The sequence below is a fragment of the Scleropages formosus genome, chromosome 1 (genome assembly GCF_900964775.1).
Source record: "Scleropages formosus chromosome 1, fSclFor1.1, whole genome shotgun sequence".
NCBI lineage: Eukaryota > Metazoa > Chordata > Actinopteri > Osteoglossiformes > Osteoglossidae > Scleropages > Scleropages formosus.
The window spans coordinates 20,404,474-20,432,116 of NC_041806.1; the positions used below are offsets into that span (position 1 = coordinate 20,404,474).

Sequence of the window (27,643 nt, forward strand, 5' to 3'; positions counted from 1 at the left end):
TTTGTAGGGCTCTGGCAGTGTTCATCCTGTTCCTCCTTGCACAAAGGAGCAGATACCGGTCCTGCCGATGGGTTAAGGACCTTCTACGGCCCTGTCCGGCTCTCCTAGAGTAACTGCCTGTCTCCTGGAATCTCCTCCATGCTCTTGAGACTGTGCTGGGAGACACAGCAAACCTTCTGGCAATGGGACATATTGATGTGCCATCCTGGAGGAGTTGGACTGCCTATGCAACCTCTGTAGGGTCCAGGTATCGCCTCATGCTACCAGTAGTGACACTGACCCTAGCCAAATGCAAAACTAGTGAAAAACAGTCAGAAAAGATGAGGAGGGAAAAAATATCAGTGGCCTTCACCTGTAAAACCATTCTTGTTTTGGGGGTCATCTCATTGTTGCCCCTCTAGTGCACCTGTTGTTAATTTCATTAACACCAAAGCAGCTGAAACTGATTAACAACCCCCTCTGCTACTTAACTGACCAGATCAATATCCCAGGAGTTTAATTGACTTGATGCTATACTCTGATTAAAAAGTGTTCCTTTAACTTTTTTGTGGAGTGTATACTACAGTAACAAACATCATTGGTACTTGTCAGTAATTTATAATTCGCAGAACAGTGCACTATTTAAAACTGAATGTCATTAAGGAAAAAATATTCGTATGGAAAATCTTTTGCAGGGTTCCGAAATGACGGCTAATCACCACCGGCAGTCACCTCGTATCATGACACTGCCTAGATAACCTGATATAATCTATCCTGTAGAAATGACACACAAAGAAATGTTAAAATAAATATACAAAACAAATATAAAAAATACAAACGGAAAAATTATTTAAGGTGTCATAGATTTAAGTGTTAAATTATGATTATTTATAAAGAAATAAAATTATTGTTGGGGGGCGCGGTGGCGCAGTGGGTTGGCCTGGGTCCTGCTTTCTGGTGGGTCTGGGGTTCAAGTCCTGCTTGGGGTGCCTTGTGATGGACTGGCATCCTGTCCTGGGTGTGTCCCCTCCCCCTCCAGCCTTACGCCCTGTGTTGCTGGGTTAGGCTCTGGCTCCCTGCAACCCCGTATGGGACAAGCAGTTCAGATGGTGTGTGTGTGTGTGTGTGTGTGTGTGTAATTATTGTTATCCTCATTAGTGAGCCAAATCACTTTGAGAACAATGACATACATTTTGGTGTTTATTTACCTTTTTCTTCTGCAGATTTATTATTCGACTACCGATCAGCATAATAAATACTGCAACAGGGAAAGAGAATTCTCAACGTAACAAGCTGTTTACACCCTGTTTGCAAGAGATCGTCATCTAGAGGCATGTGGAGAAACTTCACTTGTGTTCATACCAACACTTAGATCCCACATGGTAGCCAAGTGAAACGTACCCATTACCATTGCCTTCAGCGAAGTGCAGCAGGGGCGATTTCTCTGTGTGACCACTCTGCCTCCCTTTGTGCAGTTTAATTGCGCCAAAGTCGTGACTGGAAGAACAGAAAGGAGAGAAGGGGGTTATTCGCCGAAAAGATGTGACTATAATAGCTGAGGTCAGTCACCTAACAGAAGGATATGAAACACACAAAGTTATAGTTCTAAAAAAAATCAGCATCACCTTTTTAAACCACTCAAAGGGATTTTTTTCAGTGGGTTTTGAAAAATGGATTATTTTAAAAAAAAAAGGTTTCAGTTACATAATATGTCAAATATGAAATTTATTACCCTTCATACTGGGTTTCTATAGGCTCACATGTTTGTCTATGTAGAGCCAAGCACACTATTTAAATAAACATGCGCAGGTTTACAATATAATTATATTACATACACAGTGTTATTCACTCATGAATATTCAAAACAATACCTTTCAGAGAAAAAAAAACCTATTTGAACTAAAATTGCATACTTAAAAAATAATGAAATGCCTATTTAAATCAAATTATGAAAATGATTATTATGATTACTGTTTCTGCTCTCTCTCCAGCATCCTGTCCTGTTCTCATATGAATTACACTGTATTTTATCTAATTTACTCATTTTATTTATTTACTTAATACTCACTTTTATAGTATAGTATATTTATTATATGTACTATATATTTACTATAGTATAGTATATTTACTTAATACTCAGTATATTTTACTTAATTTTATTTTACACTTATATTACTGCTCTGAGTGCATTCTTAGCAGTTGTTTTCTATTTCCCAAAAAGTCCCCCGGCTGTTTCCTGGAGGAGTTCCTTCATAGTGGACAATATTCCACAGATGCTCCTGGATGACCTAAACTTGCATTGCAAGGACAGTCCTGCAACCAAGCTGTTGACACTCCTACAGCACTTTGACCTCTTAATGTGGCAGTTCTCTGCCACTCACAATGCCAGATATCATCTGGACTTTGTCTTCTCCAGGAATTGTTACCTTCCAGTACTCTGTTACTGCGATTCATGTTCCTGATCACTTCTTCCTTCTTCTTCCAGCCTTCCATCTTGACTGCTAAACCCCTTCCCACTTTTTCACATTCTGTCTGGATTCAAGATGAGCCTTTTTACTGAGAGTGCCCTCACTGCCATGTCACGAACTCTCCAGTCCACAAGAGTTGCTTCCCTTTCTTTGATGCTCGTTCTCCTCAACCTCTTGGCAACTTTTTGCGGTTTCAACCACCAGATCCTGTTTTCCTCTATCAGACACCTTGGCATCTATGGAACATAATTAAAATGGTTTTGAATATTGAAATTGTCAGGTAGCTTTTACCAAGCTGTTTGGTATTTGGTTCTGGTCTTTCCCTCAATTTCTCTCAACTGGTGTTCCGCAGGGCTCAGTTCTAGGCCCTTTACTCTTTTCCATCTTCATCTCTTCCCTTGTCGCCGTTGTTTAGTCTCAAAGGCACGTCTATCACTGCTACACTGATTCTCAGTTTTTCTTTTCCCCTTTAGAGCTACAGCTATTGCAGCTTGCCCCTCAGCCCCTCAGACATCACTGCTTGGATCATCACCTACAACTTAACCTTTCAAAGTTCAAGATGCTTTATCTCCCAGAAGGTTCGTCCACATGTCAGAAACTCTCTTATGAAACTGAGCAATTTGCACATTTTTGCCTTCATCAGTCAAGCCTGGAAGTCACGATCAACTCAAGTTTCTGCTGCTTCTCACAATATATGGAAGCCATACGTTCTGCAAACCTGGGTTCTTCTACTCATCTCAATCAAGTTTTTGGAAAATGCAAGAAATTCTTGTTACTTTTAATTGTGTTTGTGTTTATTCTAATGTTTTCACAAGCAAATAAACATTTACTGCCCAGCCAGACAGGGGGTACAGTGGCACAGTGGGTTTGACCGGGTCCCACTGTGTGGTGAGTCTGAGATTCAAGTCTCACTCGGGGTGCCCTGTGGTGAACTGCTGCCCCATCTGGTGTGCATCTCCTCCCTCTCCAGCCCCATGCCCTGTGCTGCTGGGTGAGGCTCTGGTTTGCTGCAACCCTGCTTGGGAGAAGTGGTTTCAGACTGTGTGTGTGTCCAGACAAACAGATTGAAGGAAAACTTTATTGGGTGGTTCAAAACTTCTGCACAGCACTGTAAATACTGATATGTAGATGTACCTCAATAATTTTTCTGTGTGTATTTGAGTTTATAAGAATTTTGTGGAAGGCTCCCTAACCAATGACATCATTTGTTTCTAGTGCTGACTGGCCTGTCTAGCTCTGGTATCATCTACCTTTTTTTCTAAGGGGCTAAAATTACATTTTATATTAACTCATGTCTTGTATTTATATTATGTCATTCTTTCCCCACATGAGGTTAAAATTTAACCATGAGGGAAATGTTACTGGGTAGCCTGATAAAACCTGTTAAGAATTTTACCTTCCATCTACCATGTGATGCAGTAAAAGTGAGTCAGGGAGGTGCGGGGAAATTGAATACTGGTCATTGTTTTTAGTTACTTGTCTTCTATCAAGATGCCAAACTCACTCATTTCCCTCCATCTTCTAAGGGCCGCGTTTTAGAAAATGCTCCACGATATTTTTTATGAAAAGAAGCGGAACAAAAACCAGTGCTAGTAAATGGGGAATGAGTCAGTTCATTACTGAGGTGGTAATTATTTACTGTGATTTCCAGATTTTAATTAGCCTCAGTGGATCTCCTGGGACTCTGTGTTAGGCTCGTTTCAGCTGAACAGAAATGTGTGACAGTAATTAAAACTTGTGGTGTCATTTGGCACAATTGCAGATACCTCCCACACTTTAGAATATCCTTAATTCAAGGCACATAGTGAAAATCAGCCATTAAGGTAATCATTTGTTACCTCTCTCATCTCGGAATAAGGGCCGGAAAACTCAAAGCAGGATTTTCTGGATCAATTAATTGCATGTGTGATCGCTTGACTTATTTGTTTCTGAATCGTAGGAACCTTGGCACCATCAAAACCGCAGTTTTAAACACCTTTGCCACACATGTATTTTGTTAAAAATGATTAAAAACAATATTGTGTTTATATGCTGACAATTGAGTTCTCATTGCTTTGTGAATGGATGAGGTGCATAGTATCAAAACAAAATAATCCCAGATGCAACAGAAAGAGAACCTGCCCTTAAAGCTATCCATTTTCAAGAAGGTTTGAAGACAGATCCATGACAAAGTAACATGGCTGGCGAGGAGAAAACTTAGCGTTTAGAGAAGAAAGGCCCCTCGGGAGAGGCATAGAGGTTCAGTGAGTAATGCTAGTCCCTCACAGTCCATTCAGGTGTAGGTTGGAATCAAATTGTGGGTGTGCAGAGTTTGCATGTTCTACTTGTGTTCACAATCCAAAGCTTCTGTGGAAGAAGTTAACATGTAGCACAGTGGTTGGAGCTGCTGCCTTGCTCTTGAAAGACACAGGTTTGAATCTCACTTCCTACTGTAGTGGGGGGTATGGCCAGTGCCTGCTGTGTGGCAGGTCCAGGGTTTTAGCCCTGCTTGGGGTGCCCTGTGATGGACTGGTGTCCTGTCCAGGGTGTTTCCCCTCCCCCCTCAGCCTTGCACCCTGTGTTTGAGGGATAGGCTCTGGTTTGCTGTGACCCTGCTTGGGACAAGTGGTTGTTGACATTGGTCAGTTGGTTCATGGTGTAGTACCCTTGATCAAGTTATGTAAAAATGATCCTGCTGTATAAACAGGTAAATTATTGACTGAGGCATTGAAGTCATTGAATGGGACAATAATTGAAACTAATTGAACAAGACACTTTCTAGTGTGGTGGTTAGACCTGCTGCCTTGGGACCCAAAAGTCATAGGTTTGATCCTCATCTCTGGCTGTAGTACCCTTGAGCAAGGTACTTACCATAAATTACTCCAGTAAAAATTACTCAGGTGTATAAATGGATAAATGATTGTAAGTACCTTAACACTATAAGTTGCCTTGGAGAAAAGTGTCAGATAAATGAATAAATGTAAGTCACTTTGGAGAAAACTATCAGCTAAATAAATGTATCATAAGAAGGCAATGGTAGTCCACTTCCATGCCCTCCCCTTGAATGAAAACAATGCGACTGGACACCATGAGTTGAATTCAGCTCGACAGCGCTTACTCTATCTTACCCCCAAGAGAATAACCTGCAGTTGAAGGTCACTTCCTTAAGGCACAGAAGGAAATCCAGTCTAGTGCTTGCTCAGAATCTGGCAGAATCATCTAGCACTAAAGCACATGCTTCAACCATGTGAAGAAGTCTTAAAATAAATGGTTTTGTATGGCATTTAGCAGCTAAGAGACCATTCTTGAGGAAAGACAACAAGCAGAAGAGACTGCGGGGTGAGACAGGCTATAAGGCACGGCATGACAACCAGTGGCAAAAAGTGATGAGTCCAAATTAGAAATTCTTGTTTCGCTAAGATGCCAGTATGTCAGAAGAAGACCTGGTGAGAAGAACACTGACGTCTAGGTGCAGCTCTTTTGTGGTCGGAAGGGATAGAATGATGACTGCTGACAAAATATAAACAGATTTTGATTCATCATGTTATACCTTGGGGAAAATTACAGATTGGCAAAAACTTCATCTAATGACCCCAAACACCGGTGAGACCTAGTAAGAGTGGAAGCCTGAAAATTCTCTAACAGGACTCTAACACCATTAGATTGGCCACCTTAGAGCCTCAACCTCGGCATAATCAAAGCTGCGTGGGATCACCTGGACAAGGAAAAAGTCAAAAGATGGCCAAGAAGCTTGGAGAAATTTGCTACAGGACTACTTGAAAAAAATTATAGAGCAGTGCACTGACATCCTGCATTCAGTTTTGTATTCTAAGGAAGGCCACACAAAACACCAACTTGTTTAAGAACACAAATCTTTATGTTTTGCTGTATCAATAAAAAAAATTAAAAATGACACTGAGCTTTGCAATATGTAGAGCCAAGAACTACACAGGTGCTGCTGTGAGCAGGCCACCTTGTTTGTACATTAGATCAGAATTCTGTAAAACAAAGTGCAATGTGTTTAGTGGCTATGACCCGATGAACACCATCAAAGAAATACTGTGAATGGTAAAAATTTCACTTAACTAACGTAAACCTTTGTTTCCTTTCACACTCAATCTATTTTCTTCAACCCTTTCTCTAGGGAGTAGAGGTTACACATTCTTTAAAACTCAGAACATTCATGATTTAGCTGCAGGGACCAAGAGCATTAATTATTATTATAATATAACCTTCTTGGTTATATAATTATTGTTGTTGTTAATAATAATAATACAACCTTCTCTGATTCGGCAGTCCACATTAGCAGTGAGATAGCAAATAACTTCACTATGAGCGTTTAATGATACTGTATGTCAGTCCTTTACAGTAGTTCATCATGTTTTAAACTTCAGTGCTTTTCACACCTTGTACCAATTGAAAGATCCTTGTTTTCTTAAAAAATGACCGAACAACTCAAACCCTGTAATCTCTTCATGAAAAACTATTCACAATATGAATATAGACCCCTGCTAATGGAGAGGGGCAGATACAGAGGTTTAGCCAAATTGCATAATGTCTGAGAAATCAAGCCCAGAATGGATACTATAGATGCGATTAATTGAAGGACCCTTGACTGTAATCTCTTAATCCTAAAAGGACTCTGCTCTATGATAAAATTTGTATAGAAGTTTGCACTATTCAAGGAAAACACATATCCTTTATAAGGCTGAATGGTAAGTAGGAATATTTGAGGTATTATATTGTGTCCATAATTAATCAGAGTATGACAGTGAGTCTGTATTACAAAGGTCAACTTAAGGTCAAGAGAATATATCTCTTTGTTGAGTACAGAAAAGCGTGGAGCAGTTATATTTCTTTGTTCAGAACAGGCACTGTGGTTAATGATCCGATGCAGAGGAGAAAAAGCTTAAACCACTGCCTTGAATACAATGTCAAACAATCTGCTACTACACCTCTTTCAAAAGTTTTCTGAGCACCTGAGGAAGTGTACGAAGTGTGAATGAGGGTACTTTGAAAAGCAAAGGTTCTCAACCCCAAGAAATCTTCAGATTTCAGAATGACAGGTACGGTTCCAGAACTTTCCAGAAAGTTTTGGTGAAGCAGTGTACAACACACCATAGGTTTCCCTCCTACACTTAACTGACCAAGGCACTGTTTTCTTTCATAAGTTAGTCTTCTAGTTTCTGTATCTGAGCTCAGGTTATTGCTCATCAGTATATGCATCCAATACTGGACAGGACATTGCTTCCCATCATGGCAATTACAATTTCACTGCTAATGTTGGTTTATAAAAAGCTAAAAATGAATGAAATAATGTTCCCACATAAGCAGACTGCATGGCAAGTCAGAGCCATTTCCATCACTTCTGGGAATTTTGAAACATTTACATTTTGCTGATGCTTTTCACCAAAGCAACTCAGAGCATTAAGGTCACAATTATTTACCCATTTGGGTAACTCTACTGGAGCAATTTTAGGGTAAGTACCTTGCTCAAGGGCACTACAGCCAGAGGTGGGGATCAAACCTGCAACCGTGGGATCCAACAGCAGTAGCACTAACCACAACACTAGCAGCTGTCCTAGGGGTGAAACCAGGGGTACCAACCGGCTTCTGCTTTTTGTACAGTGAGAAAAACACATCAGTATTCAGTGACATCCCAGAGAAATCCCCAATTTTTTTTCCCATGGTAAATAGATTAGATAGGATATTTCAGGCCCAATAATCCTCTCAAATGCCGTTATACAACTATGAAGAGATTTGTAACGTTAGCTCAGAAGAGGTCACAATTCAAGAATGACATGGTGATTCCCCCTGGCAAAGCTCAGACAAAATATCTCATTCCTAGATGTTGTTGGAGGGGGGTCGGGGCTGGAAGATGGTGCTGTGGAGTTCCTACCAAAGACAAGTGCAGTGGTTTCCATAACCAATGGTCTCGGATGTCGCAGACAGGAAACGTAGAGGCAAGTACGTCTACTGCACTGGCACAAATGCAAAGAGAAAAGTCTCCATCGCTCTCCTTGGACAGCGTCCAGCATAGGCTGTCAGTTCAGGTTTCAAACATGGAGATGAACAGCCAGGGGCCTGGGATTCCACCCATCGGCTTGGCATAACCAAAGCCTGCCATGCAGGAGATCACCATGCCTTTCCCAGGGTGACCTCCCTTCAACATGTGCTTCCACGTCCATGACGCTTCCAATGTGAACATTCATGTGAGAGTCTGCCCTCCATCACCCCATTAACAGCTGCTTTACCCTCTAAAACCTTACGGTGGACAGCAAGATTGATGTTGCTGTATGTGACATGAACGAAAACACCGCCTTCTCCCATCGGGAAGAGAACGGGGTGCAACTTGTGTGTTTTCAGCATCAACAAATTTTATCTGACTTCATGTATCGGAGAAGTGATGATTTTTCTGTGGCCAGTATTCCCTTTTATTCATTCTGAATTTTCCATAAAAAGTTTATTTACCTGTCATGCAACGTAACATTTGTTCAGTTTTAAAAACGTATTTGCTGCGCAAATAAAAGCCTAGATGTGATTCTTCAGTTCCGCACCCACTGAAAACCTGTTTTGCTTCAACATTTCATGTCAAAAATTGAACAGGCAGGTTATTTTGCAGCATTGAAATTCTTTGCCGTTATTTATTTTAAACACGCGACAAGATTTTGACTAATAAAAAATATTTTGAAAGACAAGACAAACCTTAGGAGACAAAAGCAATGATGATAGATCACTAATTCTCAAGGGAAGAACTGCATCCCAACGCTGCTGGAAAGCCAACACCGAGGAGGAGGGAGACAGATCTTCGGTGGTAGCTGAACAAAGACGTCCTGTTTTCGGAGAGAACAGCACTTGTTCTCAGCTAAGAGGAAATGCATCATTAAATTCACCGAGGAGCCTTATCAAAGGACGCAGGAAACAGGTGCCAGGTATGTGACAGGCCTCCTTCCACTAATTGGACAAAAATGGAAAAATATTACCGACATCTGACTCATTACTGCAGACAAAATGAGGAAATGCTTTGTACAGCGCTACATTTGAAAGGGCCCTCTTAATACATAATTTAACTGTATACACAGATAGATGCTTAAGCATGTAAAAAGGTTCTGGAAACCATGTCACTCAGGGGATTGTTGCACACGTGATCATACACCACTTCTTCTACTGTGTACAAAATTCTGCTGAACCCAAGCCGGTGGAATGTAATTTTACATTTATTTATTTAGCAGACGCTTTTCTCCAAAGCGACTTCCAATGAACTCTATGTAGTGTTATGAGCCCACACACCTTATTCACCAAGGTGATTTACACTGCTAGATACACTACTTACACTGGGTCACTCATCCATACATCAGTGGAACACACTCTCTCGGTGTCACTCACATACTATGGGGGAACCTGAACAGCATGTCTTTGGATTGTGGGAGGAAACCCACACAGACAATATGCAATCTCCACAGAGACTAAATGGGGATCAAACCCATGTCCTCTCACACCAGCCAGGCAATGTGAGACAGCAGCGTTAACTTGCTGTGCTGCCGTCATCTAGAGAACTGAAATAAAATCAGTGTATAAATATAGTAACTGGTTGTCAGAGAATTTGTTGATGGGCGTGGCAGGTTCAATGAGCAAGGAAAAGCTTCTCCATCAGCAAGGCTCTATGGGGTAAAAAAACCAGGTACAAATCTGTGTGTGCAGACAGACAGCACAGCAAGGACATGCTTACAGTATTAAGCTACTTACAATGTTTTACCCATTTATACAATGGGTTAATTTTTACTGTCTGATTTCAGGCTAAGTACTTTGTTCAGGGGCACTACAACAGGAGGTGGAATTCATACCTGGTTCTTTTGACTACAAGGTTATAACATTAGCACTCAGTCCCCTGCTTACACAACAGGTGCCTTTTAATGTCTGAAAGACTGACCACAATCCTGAGCGAAGAGTAGATTCAGGAAACGGATGATGAAGGTTTTGTGATCAGGGACACTACATCAGAAGGCTTCATTCAAACTTTGATCCCTCAGGTGGAGAGTAGCGCCTCTAACCAGCGCGCCGTCTGCTGCCTCTTAAAGATGATGATGATACCCGCAGGCCTACTTTCTGGTGTTGCACAAAGGGGGACATAAATTGACTAGAGTTGTGGGGTCCAGGGTCTGCTTACATTTAGCTGACACTTTTCTCTAGAAGATGTTACAATCTTAAGCTACCTACCATCACTTACACATTTCCAATGTCAGGAAATATTTAGTGGCGCAATCTAGGGCAAGGGTACTGCAGCAGTAGGCAGAATTCAAACCTACAACCTGGGGATCCAAAGGTGGCGGCTTAACCAGCTACGCAACCAGCTAGTGCCGGTATCTCATGGAAAAAGTTGTCAGTCCTGCCATGTGAATTTCCTCCATATCACAATATCTACATTATGAGTTTGACAGCGATCCCCAAAATTTGGAGGATGGCACCATGTTTCCCAGGTCAGAAAGTTGCAATTGCGATAGCCTCAGATTATTGCTTTTCAGTATCATTCAGTTTCATTCACCTTGTTCCCCACAATTCATCACAACGTTGGGAAACCCTTATCAGAAACGCTTGTTTGCCTCGGCATGCCAGACACTCTATTTAATGAGCAGAAGAGTGCAACAGACTGAAACTAAGGACAAGAACTGGCTGTCAGCCAGCTCACACAAAGCTTTTATTCTTATCCAGCTGTAAAAGCTCACAATCTGGGACACAGGACCTCAGAAAGCCTAATGTCAGTGCACAGAAAATGAAAGTGAAATGAAATATACATAAACAGAATGCAAAGAATGGCTAGGAAAATTGATTTCAGATTAGATAAAATGTTTTTTTTAAGTGCTGGTAGGATAAAAAAGACATGGACTTCAGAGGTCTCCATATAACCTCACATCTGTTAGTGCAGTAGAAAATACTACAGTGTCACTTTTGAGGTCGTCTGAAGCCAGAACTGTTGTCAATCACAGCAGCTCACTAGAAACACTTTCTAAGAGTTAAATGTCAAAAACTGCAATGTATGTGACACAAGCAGGAAAAACAAGGACCCAGACTATCAAGAAAATCTAATTACACCACATGAGAGTCAAGAAATTTTACATTGGAAACATTACTCCTTCATTACTACAATGACTTAAATCTGAAGAAGCACAAAGTACAACTGTGTTTGGTTTAACATGTTAAAGAACTTCTTGTACAGCTTACAAAGTATATACAAGCAGTCCCCAGATTACAAACAAGTTCTGTTCCTAAGTCTGTCTTTAAGTCGAATTTGTATGTAAGTCGGATAATTGTAGATTTTATCGGGACAGAGCCTTGTTATTACGAATCATTGCATATAACTCGAATTTTTAATATAGTAGGCTTTATGGGGGGTGGTTCGTAACTACAAGTTGTACGTAAATTGGACGTTCATACCCCGGGGACTGCCTGCAAAGAGAATCACTGCTGGCCAAATGCCAGGAGTATGGCTTTACCCATGAAGGACCCAAACAACATCTGTAATGATCTTAATTTTATTTTTAATGTTGGCTGGGGCTGAGACAGTAATTATGCAAAAGGAGAGACTATTCTGTGTGGGACAGGGGCATTACATGATGCTGAGTCCACATAGCACATCGGGGTAGAGAGGAAAATGACTGTAAAGGGTGCGAGCTGACTGTCTCCTGGATGTGCCCGGAATCCTGGGGTGGTGTTGGCACCCTCGAATCTCAGTGTGACACATCGAGTCTCCTTTCTACAGTGTGACAGGTAATCATACATCTTGGACAGACTAAGGAGAAAAAAGACAAATAAGAGGTGATCCAGAACCTTGATCAAAAAACTTCTCAGCACACTTTGGAGAGTGCTGGATGATTGAAGAGAAAAGTACAGAGCACTGAAAGTCTCATAAAGATCATATAAAACCCCATCAGAATGAGCAGGGGTGTCAGTGAACAGCATATAAACTTCAGGTCTCTCCACAGATTTTCTGTGGATCAAGTCTGTATGCTTCAGATTGTTGTCATGGTGAAAGGGTAATCTTCACTGTAGTCCAAGGTTGAATGTCAACTGGAGCAGGTTTTCTTCAAGGACCTTTCTGTATTTTACCCTCAATCCTAACCAGTCCCTGCCACTGGGAACTCTCCCCACACCATGATGCTGCCACCACCATGGTATAGTATTACCCAGGTGATGCACAATGCCTGGTCTCTGCCAGTCAAGAGCACCAAATTCCTTGTTGTTCACCTAGCAGAAAACCTCACCTGGTCCCTCAACACCAGCTCCAGAACCCAGAAAGCTCAGCAGTGTCTCTACTTTCTGCATAGGTTGAGAAAGGCCCATCTCCCACCCCCCATCCTGACCACATTCTATAAAGGGACTATCGAGCATCCTGAGCAGCTACATCACTGCATGGTTTGGTAATTGCACTCACTGTTTCGGATTGCAAGACCTTGCAGCGGATAGTGAGGACAGCTGAGAAGATCATCAGGGTCCCTCTTCCCTCCATCATAGACATTTACACCTTACACTGCATACATAAAGCCACCAGCATTGCAGATGACCCCACACACCCATCACACAAACTCTTCACCCTCCTGCTGTCTGGCAAAAGGTACCGAAGTATTCGGGCTCTCACAGCCAGACAGTGTAACAGTTTCTTCCCCCAAGCCATCAGACTCCTCAATACCCAGGACTTACACGGGAACTATTGTCCTGTCTTAGTAATTAATGTCTTGTTCTAGTAACTTTTGTAATGTTTAGCACTGTTTGCACAAGCCTTGCACACGTGCACTTTATGTAGTCTGTGTTGCTAACCGTTGTTTTATGTGGAACCATGGTCCTGGAGAAACCTTGGTACACAGTGAAACACAGTTTGTTTCACTGTGTACTGTTGTATATGGTTGAAATGACAATAAAGCTTCTCTTGACTCTTGACTCATGCTGTTTGGCATACAGGTCAAAGTCAATATTTCTCTTATGAGACCAGAGAACTTCTTTCCTCATGCTCTCGGTCCTTGAAGTGCCATTTGGAAAACTCCAGACAGGTTGCGATATGTCTTTTACTAAATAGTGGCTTCCATCTAACCTCTATAACAAAGAGACCTAACTGATGAAGTGTTACAGAGATGGCTGCCTTTCTGGCAGAGGAACAGAGGAACTCTGAAGCTCTGAACAAGACCCTTCTTCCCTGAACACCCATTTGGCCAGAGGGGCAGCTCTTGGAAAAGTTTTGGTGGTTCCAAACTTCTCTACTGACAATAATGAAGGCCACTGGACTCCTAGGAACGTCGGTGTGCCAGCTTTTTAATACCCTTGCAATAACCTTTTCCAGATCTATGTACTGACACAATCCTATCTTAAGGTCTACAAAGAAGTCCTTTGATTTTGAGGATTGTTTTTACTCTGTCATGCACTGTAGACTGTGGGACAAAAGACAGATAAATCTTTCCAAATCATGTCCGAACAAGAATTTGCCACAGGTGGGCTACAATCAAGTTTCATAGAAAACTTAGACATCGTCAAAAAAAAGGTATGCTTCTGAGCTCAATGTGAGTGAGACAGTAAAGGGTCTGAATACCTTGTAAAGGAATTTCAATTTTTTTTTATCTTGAATAAATTTGCAATAAATTCTTTCTTTTAAAAAACTACAAATGAAACTGCATACCTGTCCTCCTCATGAACAGCGCCACAGTTCTCAACACAGACGACACAGTGCGATGGCACGATGGCCGCAGCCTGCAGGGGCTTCTGGGTCTCCCTCATGTCTGAGAAGCCGTCCAGCAGGCGCAACTCGTCAAAGTTGCCTGCCACCGCTTCGGACTTCCTGCGGCTGGCACAATCCTGGTTGCCCTGAGCCACGCTCTGGGACATCTCTATGTCCAAGTTGTTCTTGTTTTCCAGGTACATCCTGTAATTGTTAATTGAGGAGGAAGATGTGCTGTTTAAATGTTATGTAATGACACATAATGAATGACTGAGAACTTTATTAATTCCTAAAGGAAAGTGCACCGGCAGCCAACATCAAGTGCATACTGACAGACAAATCAGAAAGACAACAATGTAGTGACAGAGATAAAAACTTGAGAAGGACTGGAGGGTCTGGAATCACAGTAGATGTAAATGCAGTAACAGCACGGGCTCTATGGTGTTCAATGCACTGGAGAAATAAAAAAATATCATTCTCAAAGTGCTACCTGCCTTGTAGAAGGGAGAGTGGGATCTATTCAGCATTGTCCACTCCATTGAGGCCCTTGCACACAATCTCCTAACCAAGGGTTTGAGGTTTGCCAAGACCAGCTTTTCTAGCCTCTTTATGATGTGTGAAATCAGATCAACCAGCCAGTGGTCATTTACGTCTGACAGTCGCCCTTTCCTGGGAACTGTATAGCGAAAGATGTTTCAACCACACTGGAATCCTTTCAAGACTCAAGCTCAGACTGAACATACTGTATGCTGGAGGACCTCATGTTTCTGCATTATACACACCTCCTGCACCACTGTGCTACTGCAGCCTTTCCCTATCAGAGTCTCTACAGCTCTTCTCTTACCTGGCCAGCAGTGAAAGACAATACAAGGAAGACGTGGTTAATGAGGACATAAAATGCCTGGTTTGAGTGAGTGGGGGGGGGATATGAGGTCATCATGATCATCATAATCATCACCATTATTATTACTGATAATAATAATTGATGTTGCCTTAATCAGTAGTAGTAGTAGTAATAATAATAATAAATTATTATTATTATGATTCCAGACAGAAAACCCCATTGCATTGTCTTCTGCCTTCAGCATTTGCATTGCAGTGCTGTACAGTCAAAATCAAGAGAATAGCAGAACACAGAAATTAAATATAATGGGTCACTCTTTAAGTGTTGTGACCCATATAGCACTTTCACTGTTCTCTCCATATGACATTTGGATTTTTACTGCGCTGCACTGCTGGTCCACTCAATACCAGTGTGAAAGCCAACCTGGAAGGAGGTGTACAGCGCCACCGTGTGGACACTCAAAGTAGCACTTCAGATAACATAAAGGTTCCCCTTTTTTCCCCACACATGGGATAATAGAACACATACATTTTTTAACAACAATTACATGATCTATAATACTCTATTCATTCATGAGCCTCTTTGTTTATTGCATGTTTTGGTTACAAAAATGTTTGAGAATTGATTCAGTTATGCTTTTGTCTATAGCTCTAAAGCCATATACAGACAACCCTCGACTTACGCAAATAGACCGCTCATCAACTCCTTACGTAAGTCGAAATGTACGTATGTCGGATTGCCCCTCCCCATCCGTTAGAGCCAAGCCTTCTCATTTCTTTGCATTTCTTGCAAACACCAGTGTAAAAAATTTCATAATATAATTCTCTAAGAAACGTCGAACATATTAAATGCTGTAATAAGACATAGGCCTAGTCAATTAAATACATTTTTACATTTCTATGAAACATAAATTAAAAAAAAATAGATTACTATGTACGGTATTATGGTACCGTGCGTGTTTACCTTATGTCTAGTATGCTGGCACACAAGAGGGTGCTGTTGTAGCATAATGTATCATTTTTCCACCTCAGTTATTGTACCTTGACGTTTGTTCATTATTGTTGTTTTCATGCTAGCTGTTTCCCTCACGTGCTCCTAATCATACATGCAGCATCTTTCACTATCGTATTCGCATTCCATACAGCTAAACCTGGTTCCTGTGCCATAATGAAGCAATTATTATTATTATTATTATTATTGTTGTTGTTGTTGTTGTTGTTATAGTATAATCCATAATCCTTTGTCCACCTTCACACTTCCTGATTATGTTTAACTTCATTTCCAAATGGACTGCTGTTCGTTTGCGAGACGGTTCTTGTTTTCCTTCAAGTGCACGTTTATCGCCAGGCATTGCGAGTAATGAAAAGCGTAGAAAATTCGCGAAAAAAAAGCAGTACACTAACGCGAGGAGATGAGTTCACGGCTCAAAACTCGCGAGACCTGGAAGATGCCGCTTCCTGCCTTGTCTGGCTACGCCGGCTAACGTGTTTCGTATGATTTTTTTTTTTGTTATTCAGCACAAAAGCATCAATTAAAACACTCACAATACAAGAACATTAATCCAGAACAATCATACCTAGGTGGGGGAAGTAAACAAAAAGGAATACATAACTAAACAAAAAGAAACTCACAAAAAATTACAAAACACTCCAGTAATAGTAATAACTTACCAGAGACATACATCAACCAAATATTACAATAATGTACAGTCTTAATGGCCTTCTTATTATTACACTCCTCAATGGTCTTTATATAATGCTTAAATTCTTTAAGAAACAGAAATAGGTTGTTCTACTAGCAAATTTGGACCCGTGTAATGATATTTGGCTAAATGATTTTTAAAATTAATGATATGCCTGTTTCTCTGTACTTCAATCAAAATGTAACAATCCAAATAGTACATATTCATAGTGCAAAGCAAAATACTTAGGCAGTTTATCAATCACAAATTTAGAGACATTTCTCCATAGTTTTTGCATATTTGGGGAGCATGGTGGTGCAGCGGGTTTGGCCTGAGCCTGCTCTCGAGCAGGTCTGGGGTTCAAGTCCCGCTTGGGGTGCCTTGTGATGGACTGGCGTCCCGTCCTGGGTGTGTCCCCTCCCCCTCCAACCTTGTGTCCTGTGTTGCCGGGTTAGGCTCCGACTTGCTGCAACTCTGCTCCGGACAAGTGGTTTCAGACAACAATGTATGTGGTTTTTTGTATTTCAGATCTGTTGCGTAAAATAAAAGCGCTTTCCTTAAATAATTTGCATGCCAGGGATTTATTCACGTAAATCCGGATTGACGTAAATCGAATTTACGTAAATTGAGGAGTGTCTGTACACTCTTCTGTGGGCTGAAGATCCTCTACACATTAAATCGCGGTGCAACTTCCTATACATCAAGAGGTTCCCTCGCTGAAGAACCGTCCTCTTCAGCTACGTCTCAACTAGTCATCGTTTTGAAGTAACTTACTGGTTATTTTCTCACAATACAGTGACAGCACACAACTTTGGAAAGGAATTAAACACACGCACTCTATTTCTCTAAGCCTGTAGTAATTAAAGGAGGACATTACATTTATCTGACACTTTTCTCCAAAGCAATTTACAATGTTAAGGTCACAGTTATTTACCCATTTGTACAGCTGGGTAATTTTACTGGAGAAAGTGAGAGTAAGTACCTTGTTCAAGGGTATTACAGCTAGAGGTGGGAATTGAACCTGTGGCGCTAAAGGCAGTAGTACCAACTACTACGATAGCAGCTGAAAGTCACATGGAGAATGAGCAACAAAACAACAAAGAAACATACAAAAAAACTCATCCAAGAAAGTGAAAAATTATCAACGTGAAAAACATGAAAGGAACACACCACCAGCTAAACATAACTACTCTGAGCTCATACTTTTCTACAATATTAAGCTACTTGCAGTGATTTATTTGTTTATATAGCTGGGTAATGACTATTGGATCAGCACAGGCTACACAGACTGGTCAAGGGATTTGAACCCATCACTACCAAGTCCAGAGGCAACATTTACATTTATTTACTTAGCAAACACTTTTTCTCCAAAGTAACTTCCAATGAACTCTATGTAGTGTTATCAGCCCGCACACCTTATTCGCCAAGGTGACTTACACTACTAGATACACTACTTACACTGGGTCACTCATCCATACATCAGTGGAACACACTCACTCTGTCACTCACACACTACGGGTGAACCTGAACGGCATGTCAAACTTTACACAGACTGAGCGGGGATCAAACCTACATCCTCTCGCACCTCCCAGGCACTGTGGTAGCCCATGGCCTCATGGGACCACAGCTGACTAAGGGGTCCCCAGTGAACCACATAGACCCTTCCCACGATACGCGCGGACTGTAGGTGTTGAGCTGCAACCCACCCGGTGTAGAGCCACCCCTTTAAACCATCTCTGAGAACGAGCAGCTGATAGTGTCGTAGCTTGAGCTACTGTCTTTGGATCCCAAAGTTGTTCATTTAAATCCCATCTCTGGCTGAAGTGCCCTTGAACAAGGTATTTATGCTAAATTACTCCAGCAAAAATGACCCATCTGTATAAACGGGTAAATAGCTGTAGGCAGCTTAACACTGGAAGCATTTCGGAAAAAAGTCCCAAATTAATCTAACCTAACCCAAACCACCGTGGTGAAATATCCACAGATAGAAGTGTCAGCGAAACCAGAGCAATAAAACGATGCAAACGTTAATACAAAGCTTTTGCAAGGATCTGAAGAAACATCCAGACTGTAAATAGAAAAAAGAAATCTTTCACTTCACTCTACTAGTAGGTCATTGAGAGGGAGCAGCAGATACAGTATATGGTGTGACGGAGACCCATTGATGGTGTTCATTGAGAGCAGTGGTGGAGCACACAGCTCGCTCACCCCACCACACTCGGTCCTCCACTCAGCTGTATTACACGGCGCACACACCGCACACACTGCAAATGCCCTATTGTGTGTGTGGTCAGAAACAAAGAGGTTGGTGTGGGGGTGTGGGAGTGAAACGTAGTGGCAATGAGAAAAGTTTGCAGCCGGGGGCGGGGGGGGGGCTGTTAGACTCTTGACAGATTTCTAGCGCCTTGAGATTAGCGCACAATTTGCCTTTTGCCGCTATAATCCCCCGCATTGAAAGTGGAAGGGGGGGTTCGGATTAGCTGTAGACGGTAACTAAATGCCTGTGGTTGACCCTCAGGCTTCTCTTTTTTTCCTTTTGTGCATTTATATTAATCAGATCAAATCGTATATGTTTTCTAGGGTGGTGTAATAGTGCGAAAATTGCCTAATGTATTCAGAACCGTCCAGGACAACTACATCTGATCCAAGGCCTGTAAGGTCCAGGTGCGCTGGCGCTAAAGTGCGAGTTCTGTACAATATATCGCTCTCACATCATCATTAGTACAACGGCATTCTGTGAACCACAGTACCGTCCACGACTCAGTAAAACCCTCTTTTTACCAGTCGTGCGCAGAAAACCTGTCAGCTTCATTCAACATGATCTCCTTATTTCAGAATTTTCTTTTGGATTCTTACACCTGGGAGTGTTAATTCCACAACTGCTTTCCAAAAATGCCATATTAAGCTCGATAAAACTTGCCAAAGAATTACTGGGTCGATATCCGGCGGCATGGTAGTACAGGGAGTAGCGCTGCTATCTCACAGCGCCTGGGTGGTACAAGAGGACATGGGTTCAATCCCTCCTCAGTCTGTGTGGAGTTTGCATGTTCACTCTGTGTCTGTGTGAGTTTCCTCCGGGTGCTCTGGTTTCCTCCCACAGTCCAAAGACATGCTGTTCAGGTTCACCCGTAGTGTGTGTGTGTTCCACTGATGTATGGATGAGTGACCCAGTGTAAGTAGTGTATCTAGCAGTGTAAGTCACCTTGGTGAACAAGGTGTGCTGGAAGTTGCTTTGGAGAAAAGTGTCTGCTAAATAAATTCCTGTAATATCCATGTCCTTTACCACCATTTCCAGGTGAAAGTATACATTCTACTTTCTGCAGGTGAAAAAAAAGGCAATCCAGAGCACAACAAGGAAATTCCTCTCTGGTGAAGCTCTCCGACTAAACACTGACTACGTGAAATGAATGAAATGAAATGAATGAAACGATAATCCACAAAGAAGCCACAGAGAAAAATGTCCTTTTAACAACATTTACATGAAACCCTGTGACGTCGAACCTTAAAATAGTAGGATTCTCGGCCCTCTAAGATCCTTTTAGATAGTTTCACGTGATGGGTCGGAAAAATACTGTACCTCATACCCCGTGTGTGTGTGTGTGTGTGCGCGGGTGCGGTTTCTTAGTGCTGTAGACACTTTGTGGCTGTGCTCTTCGGCTCAGTAATCAATACCATTTATAAAACAGTGCTGAGATTAAGGACTTGAGATTTTCTCAATACATGTATAATAAACTAATGTAAAACAGGAAGGCGACAAGGTGGTGGAAGTGACAACTGCCTAAAAACTTGGTACCTCCGTACCTGGCTTTTACCTCCACGGTACTTAAGGTTAATTTCATTTTTCCCCTTCTTCTGAAGTGCAAGTCACTCCCTGAAAAGGGGGAGAAGTGCAAACCCCCAGCCCCCAACCCCCCCCCCCCCACCCCACTGTCTAGCACTCCCCCCCCCCAGGGACCCATCCAGCTGCAGCAGAATTAAAGGTTTACCTTCAGTTCTGCGGTACTGCAGGCCAGGTGATGATGATTCTGGAGGGTGGGCCCCGGGGGATGACAGGAGACGTCGATCCACGGTCCCCAGAAGTGTCCGGAAAGGGAGAGGCGATGGGCGAAGCGGGCGACCGAGCTTTCGGCTACAGGTGAGGACAGGCGCTGTGGAATCCCACTTCGGTGGGTGTCTGGCAAAGCGCTCGCTGGCGGGGTCCGGGGGAGAAGAGGCGGACCTTGGCAGCAGACAGCATCTTTGAGGGAGGTCAAAGACACCCCCCCTTCTTTCCACTCCACTACACCCCCCCAAAGGCCTCCTCCCCGTTTAAACAGAAGAAAAGCATGTGACTGGGTAATTAGAGGACCGAGTCTGACTGATGCGAGGTAGAGCCCCTGTTGTATTCGGTGGGGGGGGGTCATTACGAGGAGGCTGTGTGCTCTGCCTTGGAAACTATACACACATGGTGTGATGTACGAAGGCATTCTGCACATCCAGGACATTAAAATAATTCATCGTAATTGTGCAGGGCAAGAATTTTTCAATGTAACACGATGATCAATTCTTGAGTTCAACACAGGCGGAGACACGGTAATGCGTGCAGTAAGACTCAACGATTACCGCGGTGAGAGACCTGCACCGACAAGTTTCGGCTCAGAGGCTAATGAGACATGTTCATTGGATACGAACTGGTATTGAGGGCTTATTTCAAATCTAATTCTCTGTTCAGTCCCTTTTCACAGGACTGGGACCCAGACAGTGACTTTCCCTCACACGAAATTTTCAGGGAATTTAAATTAGATAGATGGCAGCTGTGAGTTTTAACACATAACTAACATCACTTTTAAAAAGTGTTTTGTTTCTTTGGCTGTATAATAAATTTACTAACACTGTCGCACCACAGGATGATGGCGGTTATAAAGAGCAGTGAAGTCCTCATATGTCGATTCTTTGGATCCTGGGTCAGGGCACTTGGGGGAATTGGAATTCGGTGTTCAGAGGCTCCTGCTATAGCCACTCGGGGGTGCTAGGAAACCTTGCCAAGTGCCCTGCCCCCATAAATGACTGCTTGAGTCACCGTGCCATTCTGCATTTCGGGGGATTATACAAACTCAAACTAGGTAGGGTTTGGTCACCCAAACGTTCAGAGATGAAGGCATCTTCTGTCTCCATATTCATGATTTGGGTTCTGCACCAAAAGAGAGTGACGCTAATGTCAAAGCTGTGTTGGAGAACGGCGGACATACATCACAGAGCACCGAAGAAGGTATTCTTCTTTGGAGAACTTTGGAGAAGGTGTAGTTCTTTGGAGAACTTAATTTACACCTCCTATGTTACACCTAGCGTACCGTTTCCCAGGACTCTGAAGACGCGGAATCATCCTGGGACTCTCCATGCACAAAGGGTGCTTTGAGCACCAGGGCACCTTCCCTTCTGCTTTTGACATCAGTGCATAGCCTTGAGGCCCTTTGCCTCCCGGAGCCACAGGAGGGCCATCACATGGCCTGCATCATCTCCAGCATGACAGGAGCCACAGCCTGGGGACCTGGAATAATCTAGGCCTCACAAGAGGTGGTTTACATTAAGTTACAAATGAAGAGATGACTGCAAACCTCCGGGCAGGTCCTGTTCCACTCACATGCTGAGAGGAATTCATTTCCTGGTTTGCTGTCACTGTTCAGGAGAGTCAAAGGCCAATCTGTACTGAAGGGAAGGTTCCCGGTGCTTCAGGCCATTCTACATACTGTATGGCACCTCGTTCGTTTGAATCGACTGCAGACGAATTCATCCCATCAAAAGTGAGGTTGGGAAACAAATGGCAGCACGAAGAAATGGAGATGGTAAAAACATCACGTTGTTATAGCTCTTACTGTTTTCGGGTGAAACGATTGCTGCTGCCTACAGTAAGGAGACTGGAAGTGTGAGACTTTTGGGTGTCACAATGCCGGACCGTGGTGCTCGGTGTCTTTTCAACGTCAGGAGGACGAGAAGCTCAGCGCCACGTCAAATCCAAAGCCTCATCTCTTGCCCACATGGGCGTTTAACGTGCAGGGATTATTAGCATTAACTGTCTGTAACCCAACAGTGCAGCAGGAGTTCAGGGAGCAGATTCAACCTAAATCCTTTAGTGCATTTTGGGAAAAATGGTGAAGTGAGAGGGAGTGAAAGGGAGGGGAAAAAAGAAAGATGGATTCTCTGTATTCAGTCATCTGCATCTCTGGAGGTGGGTTTCGGCTCCTGCGCCAGATCACGAGGAGTCGCAGGCTGATGCTCTGAGTCGAATAAGCTGCTGGAGGGGTAGGTCAGCATTCTCGCATCTGGGCTGCATGTGACTCTGGGCTTAGTGCTGCCCCCCTATCGAACTCGGTCATGGTGGCACGGGAAGCGATATCAGCTTCTCTCCCCGGAAGCCCTCCGCATGAAAGAGTTAATTCTCTTACGATGTCTAAAGGTTACGTGCATTTTGAAATTAGGCTGGATGCCGCGCCACATTTTCAGCTCACCAGTCAGAAACATTGTGCCCCCAAGGAATTCTGGGAATGCATTTCTAGACAGGTGATCACATGAAGCTAAGTTACATTTCGGAGCAGTCAACTCGAAGGAGCTTCAGACGGTATTAAGTCAGGTGTGTGTCATGCACATCGGTGGCTTTTCTGTCACTTTGTCTGAAGCGCTGATGTCAGTAGAACAGCACCAGTACCTCTGAATGGCGGTTCTGATCCAAACACAAAAGACTGCAGGGAGCAGTGGGGCTCAACCCCCCCGCAGCACATGACTTCCACAATCCGAGGGGTCAAACTGCTCAGCTGCCGGTACGACCCTCCCTCCACAAAAGAGCCTGTTACACAACAGGGGTGCATACATTTAAGTGCACAAGAAAAAGTGGAGCCATTCAATAATGACCCAAGGAGTGTAAATTACTACAGATAATTACAACGGAGTTGATGAGTACAAGTGCTGCTAAAAAAATGCAGATGTGTGTGAAGCACGTCGTGCAGCATCTTGGTTTTCCTTTGCAAGATCATACCACAGTTTTCCTAGAATACTACCACACTGCTTTTTCTGTTCTGCTGCCCGGAGGGGATGGCAGCGCTGTGATTTGACGTAAGCCCCTGCCATCCCTTCTGCTGCGTTCACCTCCCGCCGGCTCCCCGTCTCCAGGCCGCGAGCACCAGAAAACCACCTGACCCACTCTGGTGTTATGTGCGCGGTGATTTTGTGAAAAATGACAAGTTAAGTCTGCAAGGAATGCTCTTGGTTTAAGTCAAATTAAGCCACAGAACTTGCTCTTTAGAGGGAAACTGTAATCCTTTGAACCACACAGGGCCGTGTTGCGATCTTACTTTTTGGAGTGGAATGAAAAGAAGGCGGTTAGGGTGGGTTGGGACCGCCTTTGACCGTGGCACATGTCACGGCAGTAAGAACACCGTGACGGAGAAGCTGGACCCTGGGAAGAAATGCGTGATGGCTGAGTGGTCTAATGGACACACACCTGCTGAGCTACGGGCAGAGTGTGGCGAATGTGAAACGGCGCGGGCGGCAGTTCCAGTCAATGGACAACTCTGACTTACAGGAGGCAACGGCGGAGCCGATTATAAGATTGCGTTAATCTCGCCGCGCAAACAACCAAGAGATTTTGTTCAAAGGCAAAAAAACTCCCTTGGGGAATGCTGCCCACTTTATAATATCACCATGATTATTTAAAATGGCTACTAAAGTTTATCTATTAAGTCTATTTAAAATAGCTACTACACATTTCGATTAAATATAATAAAGCATATTTTCTGGTTCTAATGTCAGTAGAAAGAATGTTGGGCAGCACAGTGGTGCAGCAGGTAGAGCTGATGCTGTCGCACACTACCTTGACTGTTTGTGCATCGGTACAAGTCAGCTCACTCGATTTTGGAGTTTGCACGTTCTCTCTTTGTCAGTGTCGGTTTTCTCTGGATGCCCTGGGTTTGTTCCACATTCCAAAGAAAAGCAGTTCAGGTGAATTGCTGACGTTAAAGTGCTCTGTGCGTGTGTGAGGTGGCCCCGCAGTGGACTGGCATCCTGTCCCAGGTGTTACTCTCCCCGCAAGCCTTAGACCCAGTGATACCAGGATAAGGTCCAGACTTTCACAACCCTGACAAGGACAAGCAGTCAAGGAAAGTGAGAGAAGAAATGTTACAAAACATCTATAGTGTAAAATTCACCATACTATCAACATGTACATGAATGTAACTATAATCATGAAATGTCTGAATTTAAAAAGGGGGATCTGCATTGAAATCTATTTATTCACAGGAAATGGGATACAGTTCATGAATACATGGCACCATCAACATTATATACATTTGCCAATGAGAACAGTGCATAACAAGGGTAAGTGGACATAGGTACAGTGACAGACAGCCTTAAAATGACACCTTTGTAGGCTGTTTACTTAGCCAGTTTGGTGAAACATTGATAGATTCATAGTCAAAAAGATCTTATCCAGAAACACTGCTATTACCAACAAAAAATGTATTTAAAATACTAGTTTGTCTTTGTTTTACATTTTAAACATATAACATAAGGTCATGTAAAACTCACAAAAATTAAATAAAAAGGGAAAAAAGGAAGAAAAAAAAAAAAAAAAAAATCTACCACAGTGCTAGGCTAAATGCCCTGTTTTGGATTTCTCACTGTTCTCTCTTTTAAACATAGCATTAGTGAACAACATTAATCTGTGCAATCTCTAACGCCCCACATTTCTTAAAGAGAAAAGAAAAAGGACCTACTTTTCTTCAGGTTAGAGAGCCTTCAATGCTAATTGCACATTATCATTTACAGAACTTGTACAGCTAGTTTCTTTTTAAACATCTGAAGTAGTAACAACGAATCAAAACATATTATTCAGCTCGGTGTAACAGCTCCTTCCCCAGCGGCCACTAGGCCTCAGCGACATGAAAAAGGTCAACTGTCATGGAGGGTGGCGGGTAAAAGTCTTTCAGTGTCCGGTCAAGTAGTCCTGTGTAGAATCGGAGGCAAAGGAATCTGCATCCTCGTTGTCCGAGTCCTCGCTGCTGTCGTCGGCGGCCGGCTCGCCAGTCAGTGCAATGCGTGCATAGTCGTCCGTATCAATGGACTTGCAGAAATGGATGGCGTACTTGAGCTTCTCCTCCAGCACCTGTTTGCATGAATACCTGGGCAGCTTGAGCAGAAAGAAGCAGGTGTATGATTCTGGGAGAAAGTGGTCAGGAGGGTTGTACTTGTCCAGCACCTGAGGAAGAAAGACAAAAAAGGGTTAACAACAGATTAATAGCATTTTTAAGCAATGCAAAGTCAACAGAAAGGGTTTAAGAGGACATAGCCATATTTAAGGCACCATGCTCCTTAACAACAATCAGATGTCATGCCAATTATACCATTTCCTCTCTTTAGGACCAAACAGCAGCAAAAATAAAAAAACGTTTTTGTGATACAGTCCAATTCTTTTTACGGGGACAAAATTTCTGCAAAAAACCTGCAAACAGAATCCAATCATAGCTGATTTATAGTCTTGCACTTAAAGGCATGTCTAAGAAAGCAGAGACTGAACCAAAGAGCTCTTGGCAACACACTCACCTGTATGACAAAATCCCGCCCCCTGAAGTCAGCAATAGTCCTGGGCAGCCTGGTGCGTCCCCAAACAAAGCGCAGGAACAGAGAGCGCTCCGTGTTGGAGAAGGACTCCATAACCTCCCAGAACCACTGGATGAGGGGCACCGTTGGCTCCACGCCCTTGTAGGTAGCCACTGATTTCAAGAGGTGCAGGGGAATATCCGGGCTCCCGCATACCTGCGACAGAGGGGGCAGAGTCAAACGTGTCACAAGGCATGCCACAGTTACACGGTGAACAGCCTGTGAAGTTGACACAAACCCCCACCAAGCTGAGACAACACATCTATTCAACAGGTAGAAAATGCAACATATGCATGAACACGTACAGATAAAATGCCACATGTTCACAGCAGAGAACAGTACAGTTAGAAGCTCCTCACCATGGTCTCAAGCTCATAGCCCGTGAAGAGGGACAGGAGGGGCACTGGAACCACCCGGGCCATTCCCTCCCGCACGGCAGATACCTGCTCATCAAACTCGTGGAGCCTGTGGGGGGGGCAGCAGTGAGGTGGGGCATGAGGAAGGTCTTACAGACATTGACTATTCTGCTGCAAGTGAAAGGCTGACTTCCAGGGTGCTCTAAAACATTCCAGTCTCTGGCCTCATCACAAAAGTTGTGAACTTAGACACCCAGCCACACACATGTAACAAACACTCAATGGGCCGTAAACCCTGCCCCCACTGGCCCCCTCGCCATAGGCTGACCTGTAGTTTATTGCCAGCCTCACATATTCGGTGCGGTTCTCCAGGGTTATGTGGGAGTACTTAGAGCTGAGCTGGATGTCCTGGCCACTAGCACTGGGGACAGTGAAGGGCAGCGTCATGGCCTCGAACTCCTCGGAGGTGGCTTCATTGTCCCGGATATACATCAGGCCTGGGATGAAGTCCTTATCAACCTGAGGAGAGAACAGTGCCGTAAAAGAAACACTGTATGTGTGTGTGTGCGCACGTGCCAGAAAAAAAATAAACTGGACCAAGACATGCGAGAAGAGGGAGTTAATGGCGACAGGCTGGTGTCCCATCCAGGGTTGTACCATGCCTCACACCATATGATTCCAGGATGGGCTCCAGTGCCCCTCAGCTTGGACGAGTGGGTATCAGTGGTGAGCAAGTCGGTGAAAGAGGAGGTAAAATTACTAAGTCTATTCCGCAATACACAACAATTTAACATGGCACGCCTCTATAAGAAAGGTGAGAAAATGTTCTCTGCTCCATACCAAAAAAATAAGTACAAGCATAATTCATACTCATGATGCACCAGGAGTCCCATCACTTCAGTGCCAAAACGGTGGCATTCCCCAGATACCTAACGATACCAGCAGTCAGAGCAGCCCCATGAAGTGCAGGTGACACAGTCGAGAGACAGCACGAGCATGTGGCACGCT

At 43.3% G+C, this 27,643-nt stretch overlaps 2 protein-coding genes across 13 annotated transcripts in view; both read right to left on the bottom strand.

The window, feature by feature from the left end:
- oca2 (oculocutaneous albinism II) overlaps positions 1-16,143 on the bottom strand; it is a 94,746-nt gene extending 78,603 nt beyond the window's left edge. The window contains exons 1-3 of the mRNA XM_018749891.2: positions 15,935-16,143; positions 14,089-14,331; positions 1,381-1,476 (exon numbers count right to left, since the gene is read on the bottom strand). Coding sequence (XP_018605407.1) covers positions 1,381-1,476; positions 14,089-14,330 — 338 coding nt within the window. The 5' untranslated portion in view covers position 14,331; positions 15,935-16,143. The remainder of the gene's footprint in view (positions 1-1,380; positions 1,477-14,088; positions 14,332-15,934) is intronic.
- Positions 16,144-25,257: 9,114 nt separating this feature from the next.
- Positions 25,258-27,643, bottom strand: part of herc2 (HECT and RLD domain containing E3 ubiquitin protein ligase 2) — a 52,062-nt gene continuing 49,676 nt past the window's right edge. For all 12 annotated transcript variants that reach the window (XM_018750036.2, XM_018750043.2, XM_018750039.2 and 9 more), the window contains 4 exons: positions 26,964-27,154; positions 26,639-26,744; positions 26,223-26,435; positions 25,258-25,878 (listed from right to left, as the gene is read on the bottom strand). In XM_018750036.2, coding sequence (XP_018605552.2) covers positions 25,606-25,878; positions 26,223-26,435; positions 26,639-26,744; positions 26,964-27,154 — 783 coding nt within the window. In that variant the 3' untranslated portion in view covers positions 25,258-25,605. The remainder of the gene's footprint in view (positions 25,879-26,222; positions 26,436-26,638; positions 26,745-26,963; positions 27,155-27,643) is intronic.